The sequence below is a fragment of the Helianthus annuus genome, chromosome 12 (genome assembly GCF_002127325.2).
Source record: "Helianthus annuus cultivar XRQ/B chromosome 12, HanXRQr2.0-SUNRISE, whole genome shotgun sequence".
Taxonomy (NCBI): Eukaryota; Viridiplantae; Streptophyta; class Magnoliopsida; order Asterales; family Asteraceae; genus Helianthus; species Helianthus annuus.
Window position 1 is genome coordinate 25,929,393 of NC_035444.2, and position 23,067 is coordinate 25,952,459.

General features: G+C 39.5%; 2 protein-coding genes across 2 annotated transcripts; both read left to right on the forward strand.

Annotated features, from left to right (window-relative positions):
- The first annotated feature begins 16,123 nt into the window (after positions 1–16,123).
- LOC110919594 lies at positions 16,124–17,104 on the forward strand. Its single transcript, XM_022163865.1, has one exon. The coding sequence runs from the start codon at positions 16,124–16,126 to the stop codon at positions 17,102–17,104; it is 981 nt and encodes a 326-aa protein (XP_022019557.1).
- Positions 17,105–19,369: 2,265 nt separating this feature from the next.
- LOC110919596 (uncharacterized mitochondrial protein AtMg00810-like) lies at positions 19,370–20,416 on the forward strand. The gene has a single exon (XM_022163866.1). The coding sequence runs from the start codon at positions 19,370–19,372 to the stop codon at positions 20,414–20,416; it is 1,047 nt and encodes a 348-aa protein (XP_022019558.1).
- Positions 20,417–23,067: the final 2,651 nt, after the last annotated feature.

Genomic DNA, 23,067 nt, shown 5'->3' on the forward strand with positions numbered 1-23,067 from the left:
AAAGCGACATGAAGGCCAAGTACCCACAGTTGTTTAAATAAATAGATCTGAAGCATCAAATTGGTAAATCACGGCGCTGTGTAGCCTTCGAGCCTAATTTCGGGACGAAATTCCCTAAACAAGGGGAGGCTGTAACACCCCGTGTTTTTGAATGTCAAAGTCAAAGTCAAAGTCCAAGTCAACTTTGACTTTCTTTGACTGTAGATAGTCGATTTTATGTTTTAGTTGTATTATGTGGAGTAAGTGTTGTAATCAGCAAGAATCGAAGTAATAGAATGTGTTTTAAAGCGAACCGACCTACGACTGTGAATGATAGGTAGTAACAATGCGATAAAGTTGACTAATCAGTAATAAAACTGATCTAACAATCATCGAACTCGAGACTCGAATTACGCGAATTGTGGTATTGTTATACGTGTGTGTGTGCCTTATGTGTTACTTGTGCGTGTTTTACTTTATGTTTGGTGTGGTATTCAAGCAAATCAATCGAAAATCGAATCGAAACTCGAAAGGCAATCGAACTCAATCGAAACCGACATCGAAACGTGTCTTATAGAAGATTGTATGTTAGATATAGTGGTTGGGATTAAAAGTAATTTGGCTAGGAACTCTATCGTATTCGTATCATCGTCCATCGAAATCGAAACGTCGAAAATTGTCGCAAAATACTCAAAGTGTGCCGCGGATCGAACAGGAAGCATCCGGATCGAACAGGCCAGCCGATCGGCTAGCATCTTGCCAGCCGATCGAGCAGCCCACTCGATCGGAGCTCCTAGCCGATCGGCTGCCACTTTCCTCTTTTGGAAGCCTATAAATAGGGTTGTCCTTGTCTTCATTTCCACTTTTGGAAAGTTCTGACTGGCCAGCTCCTATTCTTCATCTTTTCTCAGATTTCTCTCAATCCCGGTAAGTTCTCACTCTAATTCCTGTACGTTTTTTATCATTACTTGATTCTACACCTTTCTATCTTTCAAAACTTGAATTCTAACCGTGAAATCACCAAGATCTAGGTGTTCTTGGGTGATGTCATCATGGTGTTCTTGAAGAACATCATGTTTTGGCCTCATTCAACTATGATTAGCTTAGATCTAACCGATTTCCACCATAAACAAGCTAAGATCTATCAAGGATCTAAACAACCTCAAGTTGTGAAGGATTGATAGAAGAAATCCCAACTTTCTTTCAACTCTTTTACACTCAATGCCTTCAAACCTATAGAAACGGAGCTTGAACCGGCTAACTAATCATTCAAAACAGTTAAAAGGTTCAAGATTCGGGTTCTATGAACAAGGTTCACCGATTTTAGGTTAGACTCTAAACCAACGTTCCGAACCGTTCGCCGGCCGGACTTGGGTGATTCCTGTCCGAGCCGGAGAGACGGGTAAGGACGAAGGTATCATAGTTCAACTCGTTATCAAACTACCTCGATATAATAAGAAGTAACCAGACGACCAAGTGTTAGACGAAAGGCCGACCAGGTCAGACTTGCTGGCCGAACGGCTAGGCTGATCGAACAGCCCAGCCGATCGGACACACCAGCCGATCGACCGGTCCAGCCGATCGGCTAGCACATGACGTCTCACTTTTCCAAACTTTTGAGGTATAGTATTGACGAAGTAGTGTTCGATCGAATATGGCACTCGATTGGTGAACATTACTGTTCGGATCATGAGATACTATGCTTCAACACTTAATCGTTTTCATAACTCGTTTGTAGTAGGGAATGCCAGCCGATCGAACAGACTGTTTGATCGAGTGACATTCAGTTGAGGACCAATTCTAAAGTTTCTAGCTGATCGAGTGAGCTAGCCGATCGAACGAACCGTTCGATCGATCGACTTGAAAGGTAGGAACACTTCAGTGTTCTCAAATACTGCAACAAAAACTTCAAAAGTTCAAATCCTCTAACACAAACACACCAGAGGAAGAAACAATGCACTCGAATGGTCCAGCCGATCGAGCCTACCGGCCGATCGAACAGGACTGTCCAACCGGACATACCAGCCGACCGAACAGCCTGTTCGATCGAACCTGCCGTTCGATCGACCAGCACATTCGATCCATTCACACTTGTTTACTTTTCTGCGTTACTTATTGTTGTGCCATCGAACTAATCAGGCTAATCTTACTCTCAGCGCTCCCTTCAATCCACAATCAATCACTATGAGTATACTCGGTCCCTTTTTGCTTTTAGCACTTTTGGGTGTTACATACGTTACCTATCAAATCACAATCAAACCCAAACTATTTGAACGCTGACCATTTGCATGTGCTACTTAACTAAATGAATTCTGTTTATTATGTTTACACGTGGAGTGCTATCTACCTGCTTTAGCAACATAGTACTATAGTTTGGACTCAGCACCCGTTCACACGGGGGTTGTTAAGGACAATTACTTGCATGGATTACGGTGGTAATCATGTATTGCGAACCGTCTCGGACGGTCAACCCGCAGTCGTTGGTATCGATGGTCCCATGTCGATAATTAACATGCATCGTTTTCCTCTGTGTACGTGCCTGGTTATGCGTAAACTATTCGAACTCTATATGCTACTATCAAACTTGTGTGCTCACCTTTACATTTTATGTATTGACTTTATTTTAACGTATGTGACAGGTGCTTAAGTTGCTAGGATGCTTCGGGGCATGGTGATGAAATCGAGGCTAGGGAGTCTAGAAATAATAAACAATTGCCTGTAATAATAATTTGAATCTGAGTTGTCGGAACGGAATTTAATTGCCTAGTTGCTTTCTATGATAACTTGTTTATTTATTTGGGATACGGTATGGGACGTATCATTTAACTGAATTCGTAATAATAGTTGTTGTGGAAACTTCTGGACAATCTGTTTCGCTCAGTGTCGCGCCCCGATGATTCCGCCATCGGTTGGGGTGTGACAGCCAAACCCGCCAGTTGATCCCAACGAGCAATATCAGCGGTAGAGGTATGGTATGTTTTGTATTGTTGTTGTATACTTTGGTTCTTTATTTCTTTGTTGTTTTTATTTAATTTCTGCCTAGTTAAATGAACGTTGTGGGTGTGTTCCCTATATAACCCTCACGAGACCTACTCGTCCTCCCAAGCTATTGGGGGGTTTAAAAGGGCTTGTTGCATGCGCTAAATGCAACCGTGATTCCTACGAAAGTGAGTTAGGTTTGTTGTTGTTGTAAATTATTTTCCACATAAATCGAAGTGAAATAACGCATGGCTTGGTAATGTGTTCATAAAAAGGGTAGAACTAGGTAACTAACAAATTTTGATGGTTGTGAGAAGCATGCTTCTACACAAGGATTAGAATTTGTAGGTACAACATGTTCGCGGGACAACCGTTTTTATGAAGAGACGAAGGAGATATGAGTATCAAGCGACAAAAATCAGGTGCATGTGTTTCTTTTTACTTTGATTCTTAGTTAGTAATAAGTGGATTGTATTTTGTATTGTATTTTCCGGGGTGAAATGTTGGGAAGGTTAGTCGTGTCACATCCCTTGTGCATTTTTAAAATTCTAGTTCCTACACATTGAGGACAATGTTTACCTCAAGTGTGGGGATGGGGGAGTAGTAAAAACTTTCGATTTTGACCCGTTCATTTAAACACTACACATTGAAGACAATGTTTACCTCAAGTGTGGGGATGGGGGAAAAATTTCAAAAATTTTTGAAAAATTTCTTGTTTCAAAAGCGATCTTAAAAGCACAAGTAACTAAATCAACGAGGGATGGCACAACCCATTTGGTCTTTTGTCATGGTCAAGTTCAAATTAATAGCATGACGGGTATTTAGTGGGTGGTTTTTTGGGAATAATCCGCCTAAGAAACTAGTACATCATGCATATCACATATCATACCCTTATACGTGAGGTTTGAGGCACTTTTATATCATAGATTTGCATTTACGTGTTTCTTTGTTTGAGTGGACCATTAGTGGCGTATTGTAGAACTTGCAACTTTTGATACGTTCGAGACCATAGACCGAATACAAGCACGAGAATGATTAAGGCATTAGGCAAACCTTTTTTCTTTTACACCATTTTTATATCCTTACCCAAAAATTATCCCTTAGTAGCCAACTTTGAGCCTAAACCTTTCGTTTGACAACCCATTTAGCCCATAACCATAAGCCTTTTCTTTTTAAACCCGTGTGATGAAAATTCGATTATAGGAGTTTAAGTTGTATAGTTGTGATTTATATATATATATAAAAAAATCAGAAAATGTCGTGAAAAAGAATGAAAAACCATTGAGAAAAATCCAAAAAAATATGTGTTTCTAGTCATTGAATTAAAGGCGAAAATCATTGCCTTGGAATTGGTGTTTATAGTTTACTTGAGTTTAGAATAGTTGCGTTGTAATAAAGATCGAATTTTCATCACCTTAGCCACTTTAAAATATCCTATTCCCTACCCTCAGCCTAGCCCCGTTACAACCCTTCAAAGACCTTTTGACTTGTGCTTAGTATTCGTGATCGGTGGTGGAGAATGATTGAGTTGCAAGCCTATGCGGGTACGTGTTCTAACCGGTTTTGAGCGATTAATTGATTGAAGTGCTAATATATTATACACATTAGCCAAATTATAAGCCGAGTGGAGAGAACATTGTGAGGGATATGCATGACTTGTTAGTTTTACGGGCGGGTTGATCTTGGATAACCATTATTATATGTGATTATTCACTTTGCCGGTAAATATGTGGAAATTGTAAAGAATGTGGACTTTTGTATGACAATAGACCTTAACCTTTGTCTCGGGAATGGGAAGTGTATTCGTTGTTCGGCCCACGTGAAAGTGAAAAACAGATTTGCTTGAGGACAAGCAAAAGACAAGTGTGGGGATGTGATACGTGGTTGAAAACCGGTGTTCGTTATGGTGTAACTTTATGTTTTTACACAAGTTTTAATCTTGAATGGCCTACTTTTAATTAGACTTGTGTTGATGCAGGTTTAACGAAGTTTAAGGAGCTTTTCGGGAGCTTTACGGGTCACCGGGTCGAAAAACAATGCACCGGGATGCGTTACGGATCAGTCGGAAGTGCGAAACAAAGAAATCGGAGAAGTGGGTTAGAGAACCCGTCGCCGACGGGTCCAAGGCCGTCGGCGACGCCCCTTTAAAATGCCCGTAGGCTGAAAATGCCTGTAACCAGTCACTTAGCCCGTCGGCTAGTTTCGAGAATTTGGGAGCCCGTCGGCGACGGGGTGGGACCCATCAGCGACGGGTAGGGATTCTTCAGAACGTGGATTTTGTTGATTTGGGGGTTAAGCTCGATTTCTATTGGCTCATTGGCATTGATGTCGTAAGTTACACAATATTTGGAGTTTGAAAACCATTCTTGGAGCCATCTTTGACCCATCTATCACCTACCATTCTCCATCATCATGAAGAGACAATCCGAATCCCCATCATCATCCTACACAATCAATTCATCCAAACCCTAGTTCTCCATATCATCAATCATCAATCCTACCACTATCATCCTTCACCAATCCCTCATCATTCACCATTCATTCATCCATCAAGCTTCAAGATGTCTTCACTCATGTTCCAAACATCCGGTGATCAACCTTCTTCAACCATGAGCGGCTAATCATCTCGGTTTCACCCGGTGTAGGTAGTTGTTAATTTTAGGGTTTCGAATTGTTCTTGTTTCAACTTAGTGACAATTTGTGTTTGATTTTTGAAACTTTTGATAATAGTGTTACATTTGTTACGAATTCGTAAATTGTCGAACGATGTTAAAAGTTATGACTTTGCGAAATGGTGATATGTAATTGTGCATTGTCATGGTTAGGATTTACTTGTGTTGATTACAAGGTGTATTTTTGTCCGTTCTTCAGGACGTTGATAGCTATTAGCACCTAAGTCACGGTACACTAAATCCGTTAATCAAATGCATTTGATTTGAATCTAAAACTTGTAGCAATCCTTAGTTAGCAATTACCGAAACCGGGCGTGATTCCTCTTTCTCATAATCATTAACCTTTAGTTGTTAATCAATTCAATCAATTCACTTAGTTTAAACTCACATCTCTCAATTAAAGAAAAACACAAAGAAATTCTAGTAAGCTTCATAATACGTGACATTCTTGATAATTCAATCGAATCCACACACAAACTACATACTCTTCGTGGTTCGACCCCTCACTACCACTAGCTATTTATTAATGGTAATTAGGGCATATAAATATTATCTTTGGCCGGAGCGCGACACTCCGATCAAATTTTGGCGCCGTTGCCCGGGAGTGCGTGCGCTTTGTGTTTGGATATTGTTTGAATTTGTATGATTAACTGTTTAAATTGCATAATTTCTTTTCTTGTACTTTGTCTTTTTCCTTGTTACGCGGGGTGTGTTACTTGTGCATGTTACAGGTAGTGCATGCATACGCGGAACTCCAGGAGGACTTCACCTTTAGTCTACGAACCGGAAATCGAAAGGGTAGCAAGAAGAAATTTAGCAAGCCGGTTAGAAGCAACTCTTGCTTCTAATCAAACCAACCAAACACCACCACTCACACCGACCATTGAAACCGATTCAATGGCGAACCACAACTCCAATCAAAATTTCAACTCAAACCAAAACCTCAATCAAAATCAATTCCAATCCCGAGGAACCTTTCATCCCGCCCAAAATGTTCAACCTATACCTCAAGAACAACCGGGTGGTAACGTCAACTCTAGACCACCCACAACACCTTTCAGAAACCAAAATCCCAATAACAACCAACGAACACCCCAACAACAAAATCTTCACAGACAAGCTTCTTTACCCATCAACCTTGATGATCGGAATGTCAATTCCGACCGTCGAGGCAACCTAGATCGCGGCAATCCCGCGAACGAAGACCCATTCTTCGATATAGACGATTTGAGGAACACCATCCCCGATGACGAACCATATAGTGTTCCCGGTTATCAATCGCCGGAATATGTGAGTGTACATACTGAAAATTCGGATGATAGGGGTTACTACGATGATCGGGCTAATGATGACGAAGATTGGGGATATTTAAATCGGGGTAACGGTTATAATGCAAGAGGATATGAAGATGAAGAATTTGGCTATCAAAATGCCAATTATGTTGGAGATGACGATTATGGTTATGGGAACGAAAAGAATGATGGTTACAATAACAGCCGTCAACCACGAAACGATTATCAACGTATGCAAATTATATTAATATAGTGGTAAGTATTCCCGCCTGTCACGCGGGTGACCCGGGTTCGATCCCCAGCAATGGCGCCATTTTGACGTGACCGTGTCGTCCCGATCAGTCAAAAACCCAATTAAACCTAGGTAGCTAGGGTAAGTCGAGTATCGTATCCACGAAGAGCAGGTGGTCAGTATCGCACGACCCGTTCGATTAGTTAGACTATTTACATGTAATTATGAAGCTTGCTATTTTTATTTATTTGTTTGGTTTTTAAAATAAATCGGAATGAACCGACATATTGATGTTATCGAAAACAATGATTTATTAACTAAACTTGTAAACTAAACTAGTTAATTGAAAACAGGAATTAAGAATACGGATCACACCCGGTTTCGGTAATTGTAAGTCCTAGGGTTCATACATGTTTTAATTCAACTCAATTGCATACGATTAGCGGATTTCGTGTACTGTGACTTAGGTGCCAATAACTATCAACGTCCCGAAGAACGGACAAGAATGCACTTTGTAATCAACACAAGTAAATCCTAACCACGACAACACATAACTACACATAACTATTTCGCAAAGTCATAACTTTTAACATCGTTCGACAATTTACGAATACGAAACAAATGTAAACTATTGTCAATGGTTTCAAAAATCAATACAAGTTGTCACAAAGTCGAATCAAAGAACAAATGCATAAACCCTAGAAAATACAACTACCTACACCGGGTTGAAACCGAAGAGACTAGCCGCTCATGGTCGGGTGTACTCGATCACAAGCTTGAGATAGCGATGAAGACATGATCGAATCCGGTGTTGTGCGGATGATTAGTGATGATGTATGATGTATTTTGAGAGCCAAAGTTTGTATATTGTGGCTGCCCCCAAAAATTCCTCATGAAACAGTCCCCACCATTCGATGATGATGATGTCGCCCCCAATCGTGATGTACGGCTGCCCCCTAATTCCCCAAAATTGCGAACCAACCAAAGTGGAGTCCCCCTCCTCTTCTGCCGTTTTTCGTTTTTATCCTCGTTGCAGGCCACCCCCTCATAGCCCAATAATAATCACATTCCACCCAATATTTGTTGATAGTTATGGCCCAATACTTCTTATTCACTCTAATGAAATTTAGCCCATCATTCTTCTTTCCAATAATCACGTACAAGCCACCATAGAATAAATTAATTTGTCCATTGTTTCAATATATGCAACTTGCATCATCATGTTCTGCATTTAACTAACAAACATTAATTAAAAATCAGTTAATTCTTATGAAGAATGATATTCTGTAACAATGCCACATTTGTTCCTTTTAAATATTATAAGTTCAACAATTTAACTCATTTTCTTTTATAACCTATAATATATAAAAACCGTTTATATTAATATAATTTGTATAAAAATTAGCACATTTCTAATATAATTAATATCAATAAAGGTGTATCTAGAATGCGCCAATCAAGGGGATCAAGAATTTCGGACCCCCGCCATCCAATACAAGTGGGTGTTGAAGGAGATCCTACTAAGCTTGACCCATGTCCTTGCAGGATCTATATACTGAACAAGGCAAGACTCTTACCAAACCATTCCCTTAACCCCCGACCAGGTAGACAACGTATCTCCATATAGACCATGGAGATATGAATGGTGTAAATCTTTTATTTTATATAGACAGTAAAATAACACCAAGACACCACGAACAAATGATAAGGAAGACTCATCTTCAACATAAGAAACTAGTTATTAAAGTCATTAATACATAAACAAACAAAAAGTGCGAACAGATTAAAAATAAAAAGTATTACACTAAATGTTTGTCTTCACCAAGTGATGTAAGAGACTTAGGCAAACATGGTCTTTGATTGTCAAGAACTCTTACGATCAATCTTGGATCCCGAGACTACTACACACACCCTATGATGGATGATGGATGATGGTGGTGGATGATAGGGGTGAGCAAATTAACCACCATAACCGATAACCGAACCATAATCGACAAAACGGAACCACTAATAACCAGTGTTGTAAAAGTCGCTAGGCGGTCCCTAGTCGGCCGACTGGGGAGTTGGGAGTAATCGGAGTAATCGGAGTACTCGGAGAGTACTCGGGGAGTACGCGGACATGGTAAATATAAAGAAAATTAATTGTTATATATTATTTATGTGTTAAAATAAGCATAATTCATGTCAACTGAGTATAGTTTAAAATGAAACATGTTTAAAGTTCAAATATTCTGAATACAAGTCCAACTAGTCTGAGTACAAGGCCGAGTAGTCCAAGTACAAGGCCGAGTAGGCCGATTTTGACCGATTAAAAGTCAACAAACCACGTTGACCGCCTAGACCGACTACGTCCGACTAGGCCGACTAGGCCGACTAGGCACCGAGTACTCCCGAGTAATCCCGAGGCCGACTAATTGAGACCGCCTAGGAGGAAGTCGCCTCGGAGGGGGTCCGAGGACCGATACTCGCCGAGTACTCGGCCGAGTAATCCGACTTTTACAACACTGCTAATAACCGATAACCAATATAACCAATGGTTATGGTTATGAAACTTTGTATAACCGCTCAATCGGTTATGGTTATGGTTATGAAGCTTTGGATTTGTGTTTTACAAACCCATATAGAGGGTTTTTACTAAGATAAAAGTATGTTAGTAACAAAATGATCTTGATGTAGATGCCATCTATTTTGATAAAAAAACTAAGGTGTTATGGCCATAATTGTTTTTATTTGAGAATTACCTTATTAAAAATAACCCTAAATCGGTTGTTTAACCAAAAAGTTTAGTCACTGTTATCTTATAAAATAGGCTCAAGCTAAGTTCAAATCGTGCACAACCCTATTTATTTCAAACCTTGCTTGGTTACTTAACTGAAATTAACCAAAACCGGACCATAACTGACTTCATAACCGATTAACCGTAACCGAAGTTTGGTTATGGTTATGGTTACCAAAACTCCATAACCGAACTAGCTGTTATGGTTAATAGTAAAACCGAACCAAACCGACCCATGCACACCCCTAGTGGATGATGGTGTTGTGGTGGTGGTGGAGTATGGGTGAAGTGTGAGAGAGGTGGTTTGCCAAGAGATGATTTGCAAGTGAGCCAAGAACCTCTATTTGTAGTCTGCACAGAAGCCCGGACACGACCCCGTGTCTACCCATCTTCTCTTTCTTCATTAATTGCAGTTTGTCTGCATTAGTTGACCACGCCCCCGTGTCCGCTGGGCACGACCCCGTGTGCACAAGCGTATCTGTACTATCAAGATTTCCCTAGATTCTGCGAATCTTAGAGTTGACCACGGTCCAGTGTCTGCTGGGCACGCTCCCGTGGTGGGTGATAGAAGCTTCTACAACTTTGTCTTTTCTGCAAACACTTGGGCACGCCCCTGTGTTTATTGAGCACGGGGCGTGTTCATGTAACACCTCGAAATTTTCTGTCCAATAATGTGTTGACACGTGTCATGAGTTTACACGTGGTATTAAATACTAAATAAAGGACTAGAGTTGACAAACCTTGAAAGTATGTAAATTCGAGGATTAGAAATGTCAACGAGGGGTAAATATACTGTATAGTAACCCTAAATGATGCTCGTACCTTCAAACGAATAAATCATGGATCGTACGGAGCGAAACGCGGAAGAAAGTGAGAGATTACAAACTACAGGGGTTAAATGTGTCAACATGTTTAATTTATACCTCTGAGTGACCATTTGACGAACCCGAGACTTTGTAACAGTAAGATACGCTCACTAGAATATACGATATAAATTTCACGAAGTTCCGTTTAAAAACGAGAAAGTTATGATCAAATTCGTATACGAGGGGTTAAAAGCGTCAACAATAAAAGTTAAGGCTTTTCGAATAGTAATTAAACTAACCGGGGACTTAACAATGCGGGTAAAAGTCACGAGGCCCTTATTTGTAATAAATCGAGGGCCAAATCGCAAAGTTACCCCTTCGAAACCGAAAGGTCAGGCTAATCATGACGAAAGATTTGGAAATCTTGATTTACAGGCCTGAGGCGGGCCGCGTTAAAGATCTGGGTAACTTAATGCGGGCCGCGAGCCATCTGTAGATACGGTTCCTGACATTAGGATTCAGGCGGCCCGCGTCCATGTTGCCTGATCCTTAATGCGGGCCGCGTGAAAGTCACAGATGCAGAAAAATGTTTAACTTGCCTGTTCAGCCTTCTAAACGTCATGAAATGCATTTAAAACCTTCCAAGTGACCCCTAAACAATCCCTAAGCATTAGGGACACGTGTTGATGAGTTGTGGCCAGTGGTAGAGTTGTGTGTCAACTTCTTATGGTGAGAAATGGACTATATAAAGGCCATGATGTGCAACCCATTGTTCACACCTTCATCTGCATTCTTGGATCACTTCTGGAGCTCAAACCTTCTCTCAAGTGGTCACATTTCGTGCATAGGACTTCAGTAAGTGTTCTACTCCTTTCTTATTCGAGTTATCACTTAGTTTTAGCTTAGAAGGCATACCGTCGTAACTAACGGTCGACTTAGCGATAAATCACAAATGGTCCAGTGGTTTGTCGAATCGATGGTAGTTATAAGTTGGTAATCATGTGGGCTTTAAACCACTAAAAGGGCACCCTCTGATTCCCACTCTAACTAATCCGAATGTCGAGTCAAACGTGCTTAGAAAAAGTCAACAGAAATGCTATTTTGCGATTTAATGCATAATCAGTAATGTAGATGGTGTGTAACCTGTTTTAACACTCACAAAACATGATAATAAGTATATTAACTAGTCTAAGCTTGTTTGATCCGACCATTTACTGTTTCGACCCGGTTCGGAACCGAAAGTCGCAAAACTTTGACTTTTGCTTTGACTTCAGTTCTGACCCGTTAAAGTATGATTTAGACATACCTTAGGACTCTCTTAGGACCAGGTTACATGATGGTATAACCCTCTGTGACCGGTTCGTTGTTTGTCCGAGTCTTTTACACCTTTCCGTTAAATGCTTAAATGTTGACCGTAACGCCCTTTTTAAATTAAAACGAGAATTTCGGACATGTGAAAGGACCATAACCTTGGTTACTGATTTCTAAGCATGTCCCTAAAATTACACGTCAATCCGAGGTCCAGAATAGGAGTTATGCTAAATAGCGCAAATTACGGAAACTTTAGTAATTAAATAGCGCAATTAGCATAACGCCTATCTAAACCCAGATTTCGACACCAAACCTTTTACACATTGATGTAAAATAATATTTTGGGATTTTTAAAGATTTTTAATTATTTTTAACCTGCTCATAACCTGCGGTTATGGCATCGGTTCGGTAATTACCGAATATACACTTTTTCGGCCATAACATGAGTTCTACAAGGTCTTTTGACCCGATTCCAGTTGCTACTGATTTTAAATAATAAATAAAGTATTTTGAACTTTATAAACTGTTTGGAAAACTCAGATTTCCTGTAAAACTCAGAAATCTCTTTTATAATCTTTAAAATGACCGAAATACCCCTTCGGGGCATAAAATGGATTTAAACTCGTTACGGGCATTATGGAAGGTATCCTACTGATACCACAACCTCTTTAAGCATATTGACTTAGGAAACCAGTGTAGGACTCTTACGGTTACCCGTTACGCCTTTTGCGCGCACGGTTCGGCTTATGTAACTAGTTTACATAAACTAGCCGAGACGGGTCAAACCATATTGTTTTGACCTCAAAATCCAGAGTGTGGTTATTATACCCATATAAAACAAGTCTTCAAACTTGTTGGGTCCAAATCACATTCCATTCCCGGTTTTCGCCTTTCACGTCATTAAACCATAGTTATCCTTTGAAACTGGCCGGTCTAAGCTAAGGCTAAATTAAAGACCCGTTAGGATTTTAATAGGTTATTATAAACCTTCGTTCCAGATTAGGAGCCCAGTAAAAGTACTTGCATTTGCTGTATTTGATTGATACTTTGCTCAGGTAAATACTCTTAACTTATTTCCCTATACGGGCTTGGGATACGGTACTATAAAAGTACCGCTTGGTCGGGTATGTAGTCATTTAAATCGGATTGTGATTAATGTATTTACATAACCCGCTTTGTTCTGTATTATTTGATGTATGGCCCTTGGGGTTAAATGACCATGTCCCGGATATCCTTGGCATCATTTTACGAAATGGCCACGACCTAAGCACGGGGTGTAGGCGTACACCTGACAGATGCATTATGTAAAAACTGGTAATCCACTAAAGGAATCTACCTTGTGGGCATTATACCGGTGGCGTGTCAGATAACTTAAACCGGCTCTTCTAACCGGTACTAATGGACAGCAAATAAGTAAATCTGTATACAAGATTATATACAAATAATTGTCCCAAGTTATAAAGATATTTTTGCCGAAGTGCATTCAAATCAATTTACAAACTCTTTTCAAAACGAGTCAGTTGAATTGTATTTACCAGTGTAAACTGACGTATTTTCCAAAAAGGTTAAGTGCAGGTGCTAGACGTAATAGGCTGGCTACTCTAGACATCATTACTCAAGTCTCGCAAGCTCTAGATGTCAAAGTCTGTTGAACTATTGTTTCTGTTTTATTATCGATCCGCCTGTGGATCTTTTTACTCTCCGTTGTAATACTGGATATTACATATATTCGGATTGTAATATATTTTACCTTTTGCTTCCGTTGTGCATTCATATAATTGTGTTGTTTGACTATTATGTTGCCAACCACGTCACGGTAATCCCCCACCGGGCCCACCGGTGAGACACGTGGAAATCAGGGTGTGACAGTTCAACCTTCTGTTCTCTTGTTTTTGCTTGGGAGGATGTAGTCGAGGGGTCGGGCATGCCACGTTTATTCCTTTTCTTGTATTTATGTTAGATTTAGCTGCCTTTTTACTTCTTTTGTTCATTTGAGCTCATTTAATCCTGAAAGTACAAAAGGAAGACAAAAGCACACTTTTTCTAACATTAGTACTAAAAAAGGGTTAGTTTTATGCCACAATTGATGTAATTTATATGTTGCATTTTACACGCATCACCTATTAAAGTTTATGATCAGAACACATTACGTGGAGGAAGCTTGGTGTGACGTGGTCTCCGTGGAATTGTGTCATGTTTTGTTGGGTAGGCCTTGGAAATTCAACCGACTGGTGGTATTATGAAATAAAATATAGTTATACCAAATAGATGGATATAGAATTTAAAAAAAATAAAATTTATCATGCAATTTTCTGTGAATTAAAGAAACTAAAGTTAGTTGTAAGAGAGTGTAAGTCAATCTCAAAATATTATTAATTCAAGTTTGAGTATTTTGGGTCCCACTTTTAACATTCTACTTTTGTATAAAATGTGATTTTCCTTATGAAATCCATTACTGCTATTTAAGAGTTCATAATGTAGAGCCCACGTACCCAGTGTCTTGCTCTTTTCACGAACCTAACGAGTACATGCATCACCAATCCTCGTCCTTTTTCTTGATTAAATGGAACATCTCATGAATCATGAGCATACATCCCCCCTCTAAAGATGATGAGATCTTGTATCTAACCGATACCCCACGTGTGTAAGTTCATTATTTTTTTTGGTATTTATATATGCATTTATGAATTTCGCCATATTTTTTGGATTTTTCGATCTTGCAACAATAAAACTAAATGCATAGGGCCTCAGACTCATAGTTAGATAGATATACATTTTGAGTACATGTTCCACATTTCTATATGGTAATAACTAATAACAAACATATTATAAGAGTTAAAAGACTTTTTCTTTAATAGTACTGAAAGAGAATCATCTGTATAAGCAGAAACTTTTACGACCATACAAAATTTTATTGCATTCATTTTGATGCATGGTCATCGGGTCATCAATATGGTAATGAAGGGTGCCAGACGCAAGGGCGGGGCTGAAGACAGAATTGGACCGAGAACGAGCCAAATCAAGCCACCGTGCCAGTTGGGCTGCTGCTCAGTATCCCTGGTTGATAAGATTGTATGAATCATGGGCTGTTTTAAAGAGTTTTTGTTTGTCCATTATTTTGAATCTATTTAAATATGCTTTAGGGTCGGGAGTATTCTTAGTATTTTCTTTAAATATGTTTTAGAGTCGGGAGTTTCCTTAGTATTTGCTTAATTTTTTTGATTGTTTTTTGAACATTGTTAAGCTTTTGAGTATTAATCAAGCCGACTATTTGAGTTCGTTCTACTTGCATCGAGTGGTATCCGAACTTTGGCTAATCAGACAGTTTTTTGTGAAGACAGGTTCAACCTAGATGATAGATCCACTGAACGAGACAACAATTTCCATGGGCATGATTCACATAAACTTAGCATACAAGGTAACTGTTATCTTCGATTGCCGGATGTGGCAACGAGTGTGCGAACCGAGACCCAAAGGACCGAGACCCAAAGGATGTGATCCTTCGGAATCTATGCAGTAGGGTTCGCCGTCTAAAGGAGGTGGCGTGACAAGCATTGGAATTGGCAACCTAGGAAGTAAAGCAAGATGGAGTCACAACCCTAGTCATAGTGACGGACCTATAGCCAAGTGCGGTTGGGGCCCGTAAAATAGTTTAGTGTATTATTTAACCGAAATTCTGATCGCACCCCTTAAAAGTATGGTTAAATCCTCCAATAACACCCCCGGAAAATAAATCTTAGGTTTGCCATTGTCTAGTCTCAAGATGGCTGTTGAGTACCGACCAAGTCACTAATGAGGAGCAGAGAGTGAGCCCCTTGAACCAACTATTTTGCACCCATTGCACAATTCGGGGAAGCGTTTGTGATTTGGTTATTGATGGGGGCAACAACAAGAATCTGATATCTTCACGGGGTGTGTCGTTGTGAAGCTGTTGGGATTGCTAGTTGAAAACCATCCTCACCCGTACTAGCTCGCTTGAGTCAGAAAGAATGCCAAGATCACAGTGAATAGACGATGGTGGAAGCGGCTCGAATACCGAGAAATCGGTTCCAAATTCAACAACGCTTCAATGCCCGATGTTGAATAAGGTTAATTATACAATTTGGGTGTTGCGTATCCACGCGATTTTTAACGTTCATGGCGTGTGGGAGGCCATTGAACCCGGAACTGAAACCGATGTGAAGAAAAACAATATGGCGATTGCCTTGTTGTTTCAATCCATACCGGAAGAACAGATCTTGCAAGTTGGTAATATGAAGACGACAAAAGAGATGTGGGATGCACTGAAAGCGCGCCAACTGGGAGCCGATCAGGTACGTGAAGCAAGACTACAGACACTCATGTCAGAATTTGAGGCGTTGAAGATGAAGGATTCTAGTAAAGTTGATGAGTTTTCTAGTCAGTTAACAGGAATGTCTTCAAAAGCGGCGTCTCTCGGTTTTATAATAGAGGAACAAAGGATCGTGAAAAAGTTTCTCAGTGGTTTACCAAGGCGGTTCATCCATATGGTAGCCTCAGTTGAGCAACTTGTGGATCTAAAACAGGTTGCATTCGACGATGTTGTTGGTCGAATAAAGGCGTATGAAAAACGCATAAAAGATGAAGAATTGCAGTCGGATAATCAAGGTACTCAAACGAAACCAATGTTTAATAATTCTAATGCCTCTTCAAGTTCTAGACAGACTTCACGCGATTCGAGTAGCGGACGCGGGAAAGGCTCGAACCGTGGACGTGGTGGTGGACGCGGTCGAAACCAATCTGGTCAAAACCGCGGGTCACAAGGCGGGTCCAACGAAGGGGATAAAGAACAAGGAAAGAAGGATTATTCGAAGGTTCAATGCTTCCGATGCGACAAGTTCGGTCACTTTGTTTCGAGATGTCCAGAGCGAAAGAAAGAGAAACAAGCAAACTTGATCGATGCGGAAGAAATTGTCCCGTCTTTGATTATGGTGCAAGATGTTCAAGAAATCGTTTACTTGAATGAAGAAAAGGTCATTCCAAAAAATTATGAGAACGGTTCGGAAGAAAAAGACTTGTGGTATTTGGATATGGCGTGAGCAACCATATGACGGGTAATATATCTCTTTTCTCTGAATTAAATAAGCGTGTTGGTGGCAAAGTTAAATTCGAGGATGGTTCTCAAGTTGAAATATGCGGGAAAGGGTCTATATTACTATTGGGTAAAACGGGGGAGCAAAGAGATATATCCCTAGTTTACGTAGTAATATAATTAGTCTCGGTCAAGCAACGGAGTGTGGATGTGATATTCGTATGAAAGACGATTATTTATTAATGCGTGACGCTCGATCTAAAAATCGTCTTTATACGATTAAATTAAAAGTTGGAAAACCCGTTTGTTTGAAAGCTCGGATTGATAATGAAAATTGGTTATGGCACACGAGACTTGGTCACCTAAATTTCGAGTTCATGAAACAAATGGTGAATAAAGACATGGTCATGGGGATGCCAAAAATCAATCATGAAAATCAAATATGTGATTCGTGCTTAGTCGGGAAGCATACGAGACAATCTTTTCCGAAGATGGCATCGTTCTGGGCAACGCGTGCCTTGGAACTTATTCAAGGAGACTTATGCGGTCCAATTTCTCTGAGCACAATAGCGGGAAATAGGTATGTATTTGTCTTAGTTGATGATTTTTCACATTTCATGTGGACTTTTCTTTTAAAGGAAAAAAAGTGACGCGTTTGAAACCTTCAAAAAGTTTAAAGTCATGGTGAAAGTGGAAGTTAGTAGAAAAATCAAGACATTTCGAACTGATCGAGGGGGAGAATTTACGTCTCATGAGTTCAATCGGTTCTGTGAAAACGAAGGGATTATTCGACACTTAACCGCTCCATATTCACCTCAACAAAACGGGGTTGTGGAGAGGCGAAACCGTACCTTAATGGAGATGACTCGAAGTATATTAAAAGCGCGACAAGTTCCTAATTTTATGTGGGGGGGGGCGGTGAGGTACTCAACAAATTTAATAAATAAAACTCCAACACGAGCGTTACACGAAGACAAAACACGTACGAGATGTTAAAAGAAAAGAAACCGGATCTTCAATTTCTTAAGGTTTTCGGATGTGCCGCTTATTTGAAAATTGTTGGCGGGCATCTTCTAAAATTAGACGATCGTTCGACTCATCTAGTTTATCTTGGAAGCGAAAAAGGTTCGGGGGTGTATCGTCTATACAATCCAACGACTCGAAGAATTGTTGTGGGTCGAGACGGGGATACGGAGTTTGATGAAACGCGTGGTTGGAATTGGGGAAAAATATTGGTTTTGATGACGAAGAGTCTCGCGAACCGGGTATGTTTTGGGTAGAGTTTGATGGTGTAATCGATACGGGAGTTGGCTTGGTAAATACGGAGACAAGCGAATCTAGTAGTGGTTCAAGTATGTCAAACTCAAGTGACTCATTCGGTGACAATGGTGATGGGCAAAACACTTCATCCAATGATGGCACCTCATCTAGCCCACATGGCACACTGTCTACAAATACTCCAATAGTGCAAGGGTCACGTGAGTTATCTCAGCAAAGACCAAGAATGGAAAATATTAGTTCACAAAATTTTAAGTGGAACAGTGGGTTTTCAAGTCCAATTCGTGAAGGCCCACATGGGTATGATCAGGTTCATACAAGTGAAAATAATGATGCGCCTGATAGATCCAGTTCAGCACAAAATAATTTTGTTACGCCCGAGCCAGTTGTTCGTAGATCGAATCGCGCTACGGTTACACCGGTACGTTTTAATGAATATGTTTTAAATTCGAGCTCTATTGATGAAGAATTTTTATTGCCTGCGGATGACGAAACGGCTTATTTTAATGATGTAAAAAATAAACCGGAGTGGATTAAAATAATGCACGCAGAAATCGAATCAATAATTAAAAAAAATACGTGGTCGTTAACCGAGTTACCGCGTGGTGCAAAAGCGATTGTTTTGAAGTGGGTTTAAAAGGTTAAAAGAAACGCAGATGGCTCACTAAATAAACACAAGGCTAGACTCGTGGCAAAGGGTTATGTTCAACAACCCGGAGTCGATTTTGATGAAGTGTTCGTGCCAGTTGCTCGACTTGAAACAGTTCGGTTACTTTTATCTCTCGCAGGGAATGAAGGGTGAGAATTACATCATCTAGATGTTAAATCCGCATTCCTACATGGCGAATTAAAAGAAGAAGTTTATGTCGTTCAACCGGAAGGGTTCGTTAAAAAAGGCGAAGAACATAAAGTCTATAAATTATCGAAGGTGTTATACGGGTTAAGGCAAACTCCACGTGCGTGGAATACGAAATTAAATAATATTTTATTAGATATGAAATTTCACCGGTGCTCGCAAGAACAAGCCGTATACCGAAGAACCTTTGGAACGGACGTCTTATTAATCGGCGTGTACGTGGACGATTTAATTGTGACGGGTTCAAATTTGAAACTTATTATGGAGTTTAAGCGCGGGATGGCTAAACACTTTGAAATGTTGGATTTGGGAAAGCTTACTTATTATCTTGGAATTGAAGTGTCGCAGAGCAACGACGGGATAAAAATTAAGCAAGAGGCGTATGCAAAGAAAATACTGACGGAAGCCGGTATGATTAACTGCAATCCTACTAGTGTTCCCATAGACCCGAACGTGGAAATTTCTAAATTTGAAGACGAAGAAGATTTTGATGCAACGAGATATCGAATAATTGTCGGGTGTCTCCGGTACCTTTTACAGACTCGACCAGATTTGGCGTTTTCGGTCGGAGTAGCCAGTCGGTACATGCAATGCCCGAAGCAATCTCATGCAGCTCTCATCAAGCAAATTCTTTTCTATTTAAAAGGTACTTGTAGTTATGGCATTACCTATACACGAGGAGAAAATATGTTGGTCGGTTACAGTGATAGTAGTCACAACATAAATCCAGACGATGGAAGAAGTACTACGGGACACGTGTTTTATTTTGGGTCTTCTCCATTTACTTGGTGTTCTCAAAAGCAAAGTACAGTTGCGTTATCATCGTGTGAGGCGGAGTATATGGCGGCAAGTGCAGCCGCGTGTCAGGCGGTTTGGCTAAAAGAATTGATTGGTGAATTATTCGACAAGAAAATTCAAGCGGCGGTGTTAAGTGTTGATAATACATCGGCGATAGCTCTCGCGAGGAACCCGGTTTTCCATGGAAGAAGCAAACACATAAAATCCCGGTTTCACTACATTCGGGAATGTGTTGATCGTGAAGATATCGTGGTCGAGCATGTTAGTGGCATTGATCAAAAGGCGGATATTTTGACGAAGGTTCTTGGGAAGATCAAGTTCAAGGAGATGACTGAAAAGCTTGGAGTTAAAGACTTGTCAGATACGAGTTCGAAATTCCAGGGGTGATTGTTGGAAATTTCGAATTAAAGGTTACTTTGCGTGCAAGGCAAGGAAACTAATTAAGGAGCGGATAATTAATTATTATTATCATGTCCTAAAACAGATAGATTTTTAGCAATCATAGTTATAATCTAATAGGTGTGTTTGGATTATAAATACCATGCTTTGGGTATTAGAGATTGGATGAGTCAAGTTTTGTGATAGCTTCTTGACATTAATAAAATTTGGGTGCTTAGCCAAGTTCTATTATTTTCCGATTTGTTATTCCGTTCAATACCGATTCATCTTGAAAGACATTACAGGATCACGAGTTTGTCTTTGCTCTTGTGATGCTCGAAGCCCATATAAAAGGAAACTAGATTCCTCCTTAGTTGTTTTATTTATATAGGAGTTTAGAGGTATCTTTTCAGTGGACATCACACTCGGATTGTTGATGGCTCGGGACATTTAACATTGCATTTTCTAGTGAGTGAATCTGTAATTCGGAATAAGCCTACCTATTAAATGAACCTTAAAGAATACAAGGATCTGCACCGTCAAGTTTCAGAGTTATTAGATAAGGGCTTGGTACGGGAAAACACAAGCCTGTGTTCAGTCCCCACTTTATTAGTTCCAAAGCCCGGTGGTAAGAATTGGATGTGTATCGAATCTCGTGCCATTAATAAGATTATTATTAAATACCGGTTTCCTATTCCCAGGTTTGACTATCTAGCTGATCAGTTTTTTAGCACACATTTATTTTCCAAGATCGTCTTATGCATCAGATTCAGTTGAGGCCTGGAGACGAGTGGAAGACGAATTCTAAGACTCATGAAGGATTATATGCATGGATGGTGATGCCATTTGGATTGTCGAATGAACCTGGTACATTCATGCAATTGTTGAACAATGGTTTTTAGAGATTTAATTGACAAATTCTTAGTGGTCTACTTTGACGACATATTGATTTTTAGTCGTGGCCTAGAAGGGCACCTGCACACACTTGCGACAAGTTTTTCAACTCTTATGAGAACAAAAGCTATACACCGATCTAGGGAAGTGTAGCTTCCTTGCCCCTGAAGTGGCCTTTCTCATTTGTATGATATCAGGTGAAGGGTTATGTATGGACTCTACCAAGGTGAGTGTTATTTTGGAATTCTCCATGCCTCGGAGCACGCATGATGCGGGTATTTTCATGGAGTAGCATCTTTCCGTCGATGCTTTATTTCAGGATTTTCGCACGGTGGTAGCACCAATTAGTAAGTGCTTCAAAAAGATTTGTTTTGAGTGGACCCCCAAAGTTGACAAAGCCTTTAGATGCCTAAGGAGCAGGTTACACAATCTGCTCTGTTAGTTTTGCCTAATTTTGACGAAGCAATTCAGGTCAAAATTGATGCCTTAGGGTTGGGGATCGGTGGCGTCTTAAGCCAAGGTCAAAGATATATCTCCCTCATTGGTAAAAAGCTGAATGACACCAAGAGAAAGTATTCAACATATGACAAGGAGTTTATGATATTATTCACTCACTTGACATGTGTTGTTATTATCTCCTTACAAATGACTTTTCCTCTACTTTAGATCAAAAGGGGGTTGAGGTATATTGTCGAAACGCACAAGTTTAGTGCTTGTCATGCTAAGTGGGTGGAGTTTTTACAAGGTTTCTCCTTCGTTATTCACCATGAAGCGGGGGTACGAATCCAAATGGTTAATGCTTTGAGCCGGCAGTACTTGTTACTTGCAACTTTGTGCATCAAAGTTATAAGTTTTGACACTGCACGTGAGCTTTATAATAATTACCCCAATTTCAGAGATGCATATTTGGTATGTGCTTATTCCATGTGGAATAAGCCCTTCCCAAGGGTTGCGTTGGAAGGGCTTTGTCCATGGGCGTTGTGCCATTCTGTAAGAATTTTGTTCGAACAAGTTAGTGGCCCCAAATAAAAAAGTAACTTTTGTTTGTTTTAACCCTCTCAAATGTGTTAATGACTTGTTTAACAATTTATACATCAATGTTATTTTAACTTTTCAAATCCTATAAATATATAAATTGGGCAATAAAACAAAATTTGTTTTTAATGAAAATAACCATCTTTTTTTTTTTTTTTGATCCTCTTCATGTGCTTCAATTACTTGAACATCATGCGATTTAATGACTTGTACATCACCTTTATTTTTAATTTTTTAAATTGGTTTACTTCCATTGATTGAGTAAAATGACAAAAAAATATGTTATGTTTATTTTTAAACTTTTATTCATTATTTCTTTTTGTACACCATTTGCATTTCTTTAGGTACAATACTTAATTTATACAAATTATTATACCAGCAAAGTATTTGTTTTTTATTGTTTTTATTTTATAATATGGTAACTAAGTGTCTAAATAGTTACATTTGGTATAGAAAATAACTTGATTATGGAAAATATAGTTAAAAAGTGGTGATTATGTGGAAATATAAGGATTCTCAAGGATAAAGATTTTTTTTGGATGATTTTTGAAAGGTTAATACAAAACTTGGTGTTATGGTACATGACGTGTTTGTGGATGTTCTTATCCTCTAAGAATATGTATAAGTCTAAATAAAATATTTATACAAACCTTATATATACCGCATTAATAGTATTTTATTACATATTGATTACATTGTCATTTCAGTTTTTCACTATGATAATGTAAGTT

Excerpts from the sequence above, each read along its gene's own strand:
- LOC110919594 (XM_022163865.1), top strand. The coding sequence starts at position 16,124 with ATGTTGAATAAGGTTAATTATACAATTTGGGTGTTGCGTATCCACGCG.
- LOC110919596 (XM_022163866.1), top strand. The coding sequence starts at position 19,370 with ATGAAATTTCACCGGTGCTCGCAAGAACAAGCCGTATACCGAAGAACC.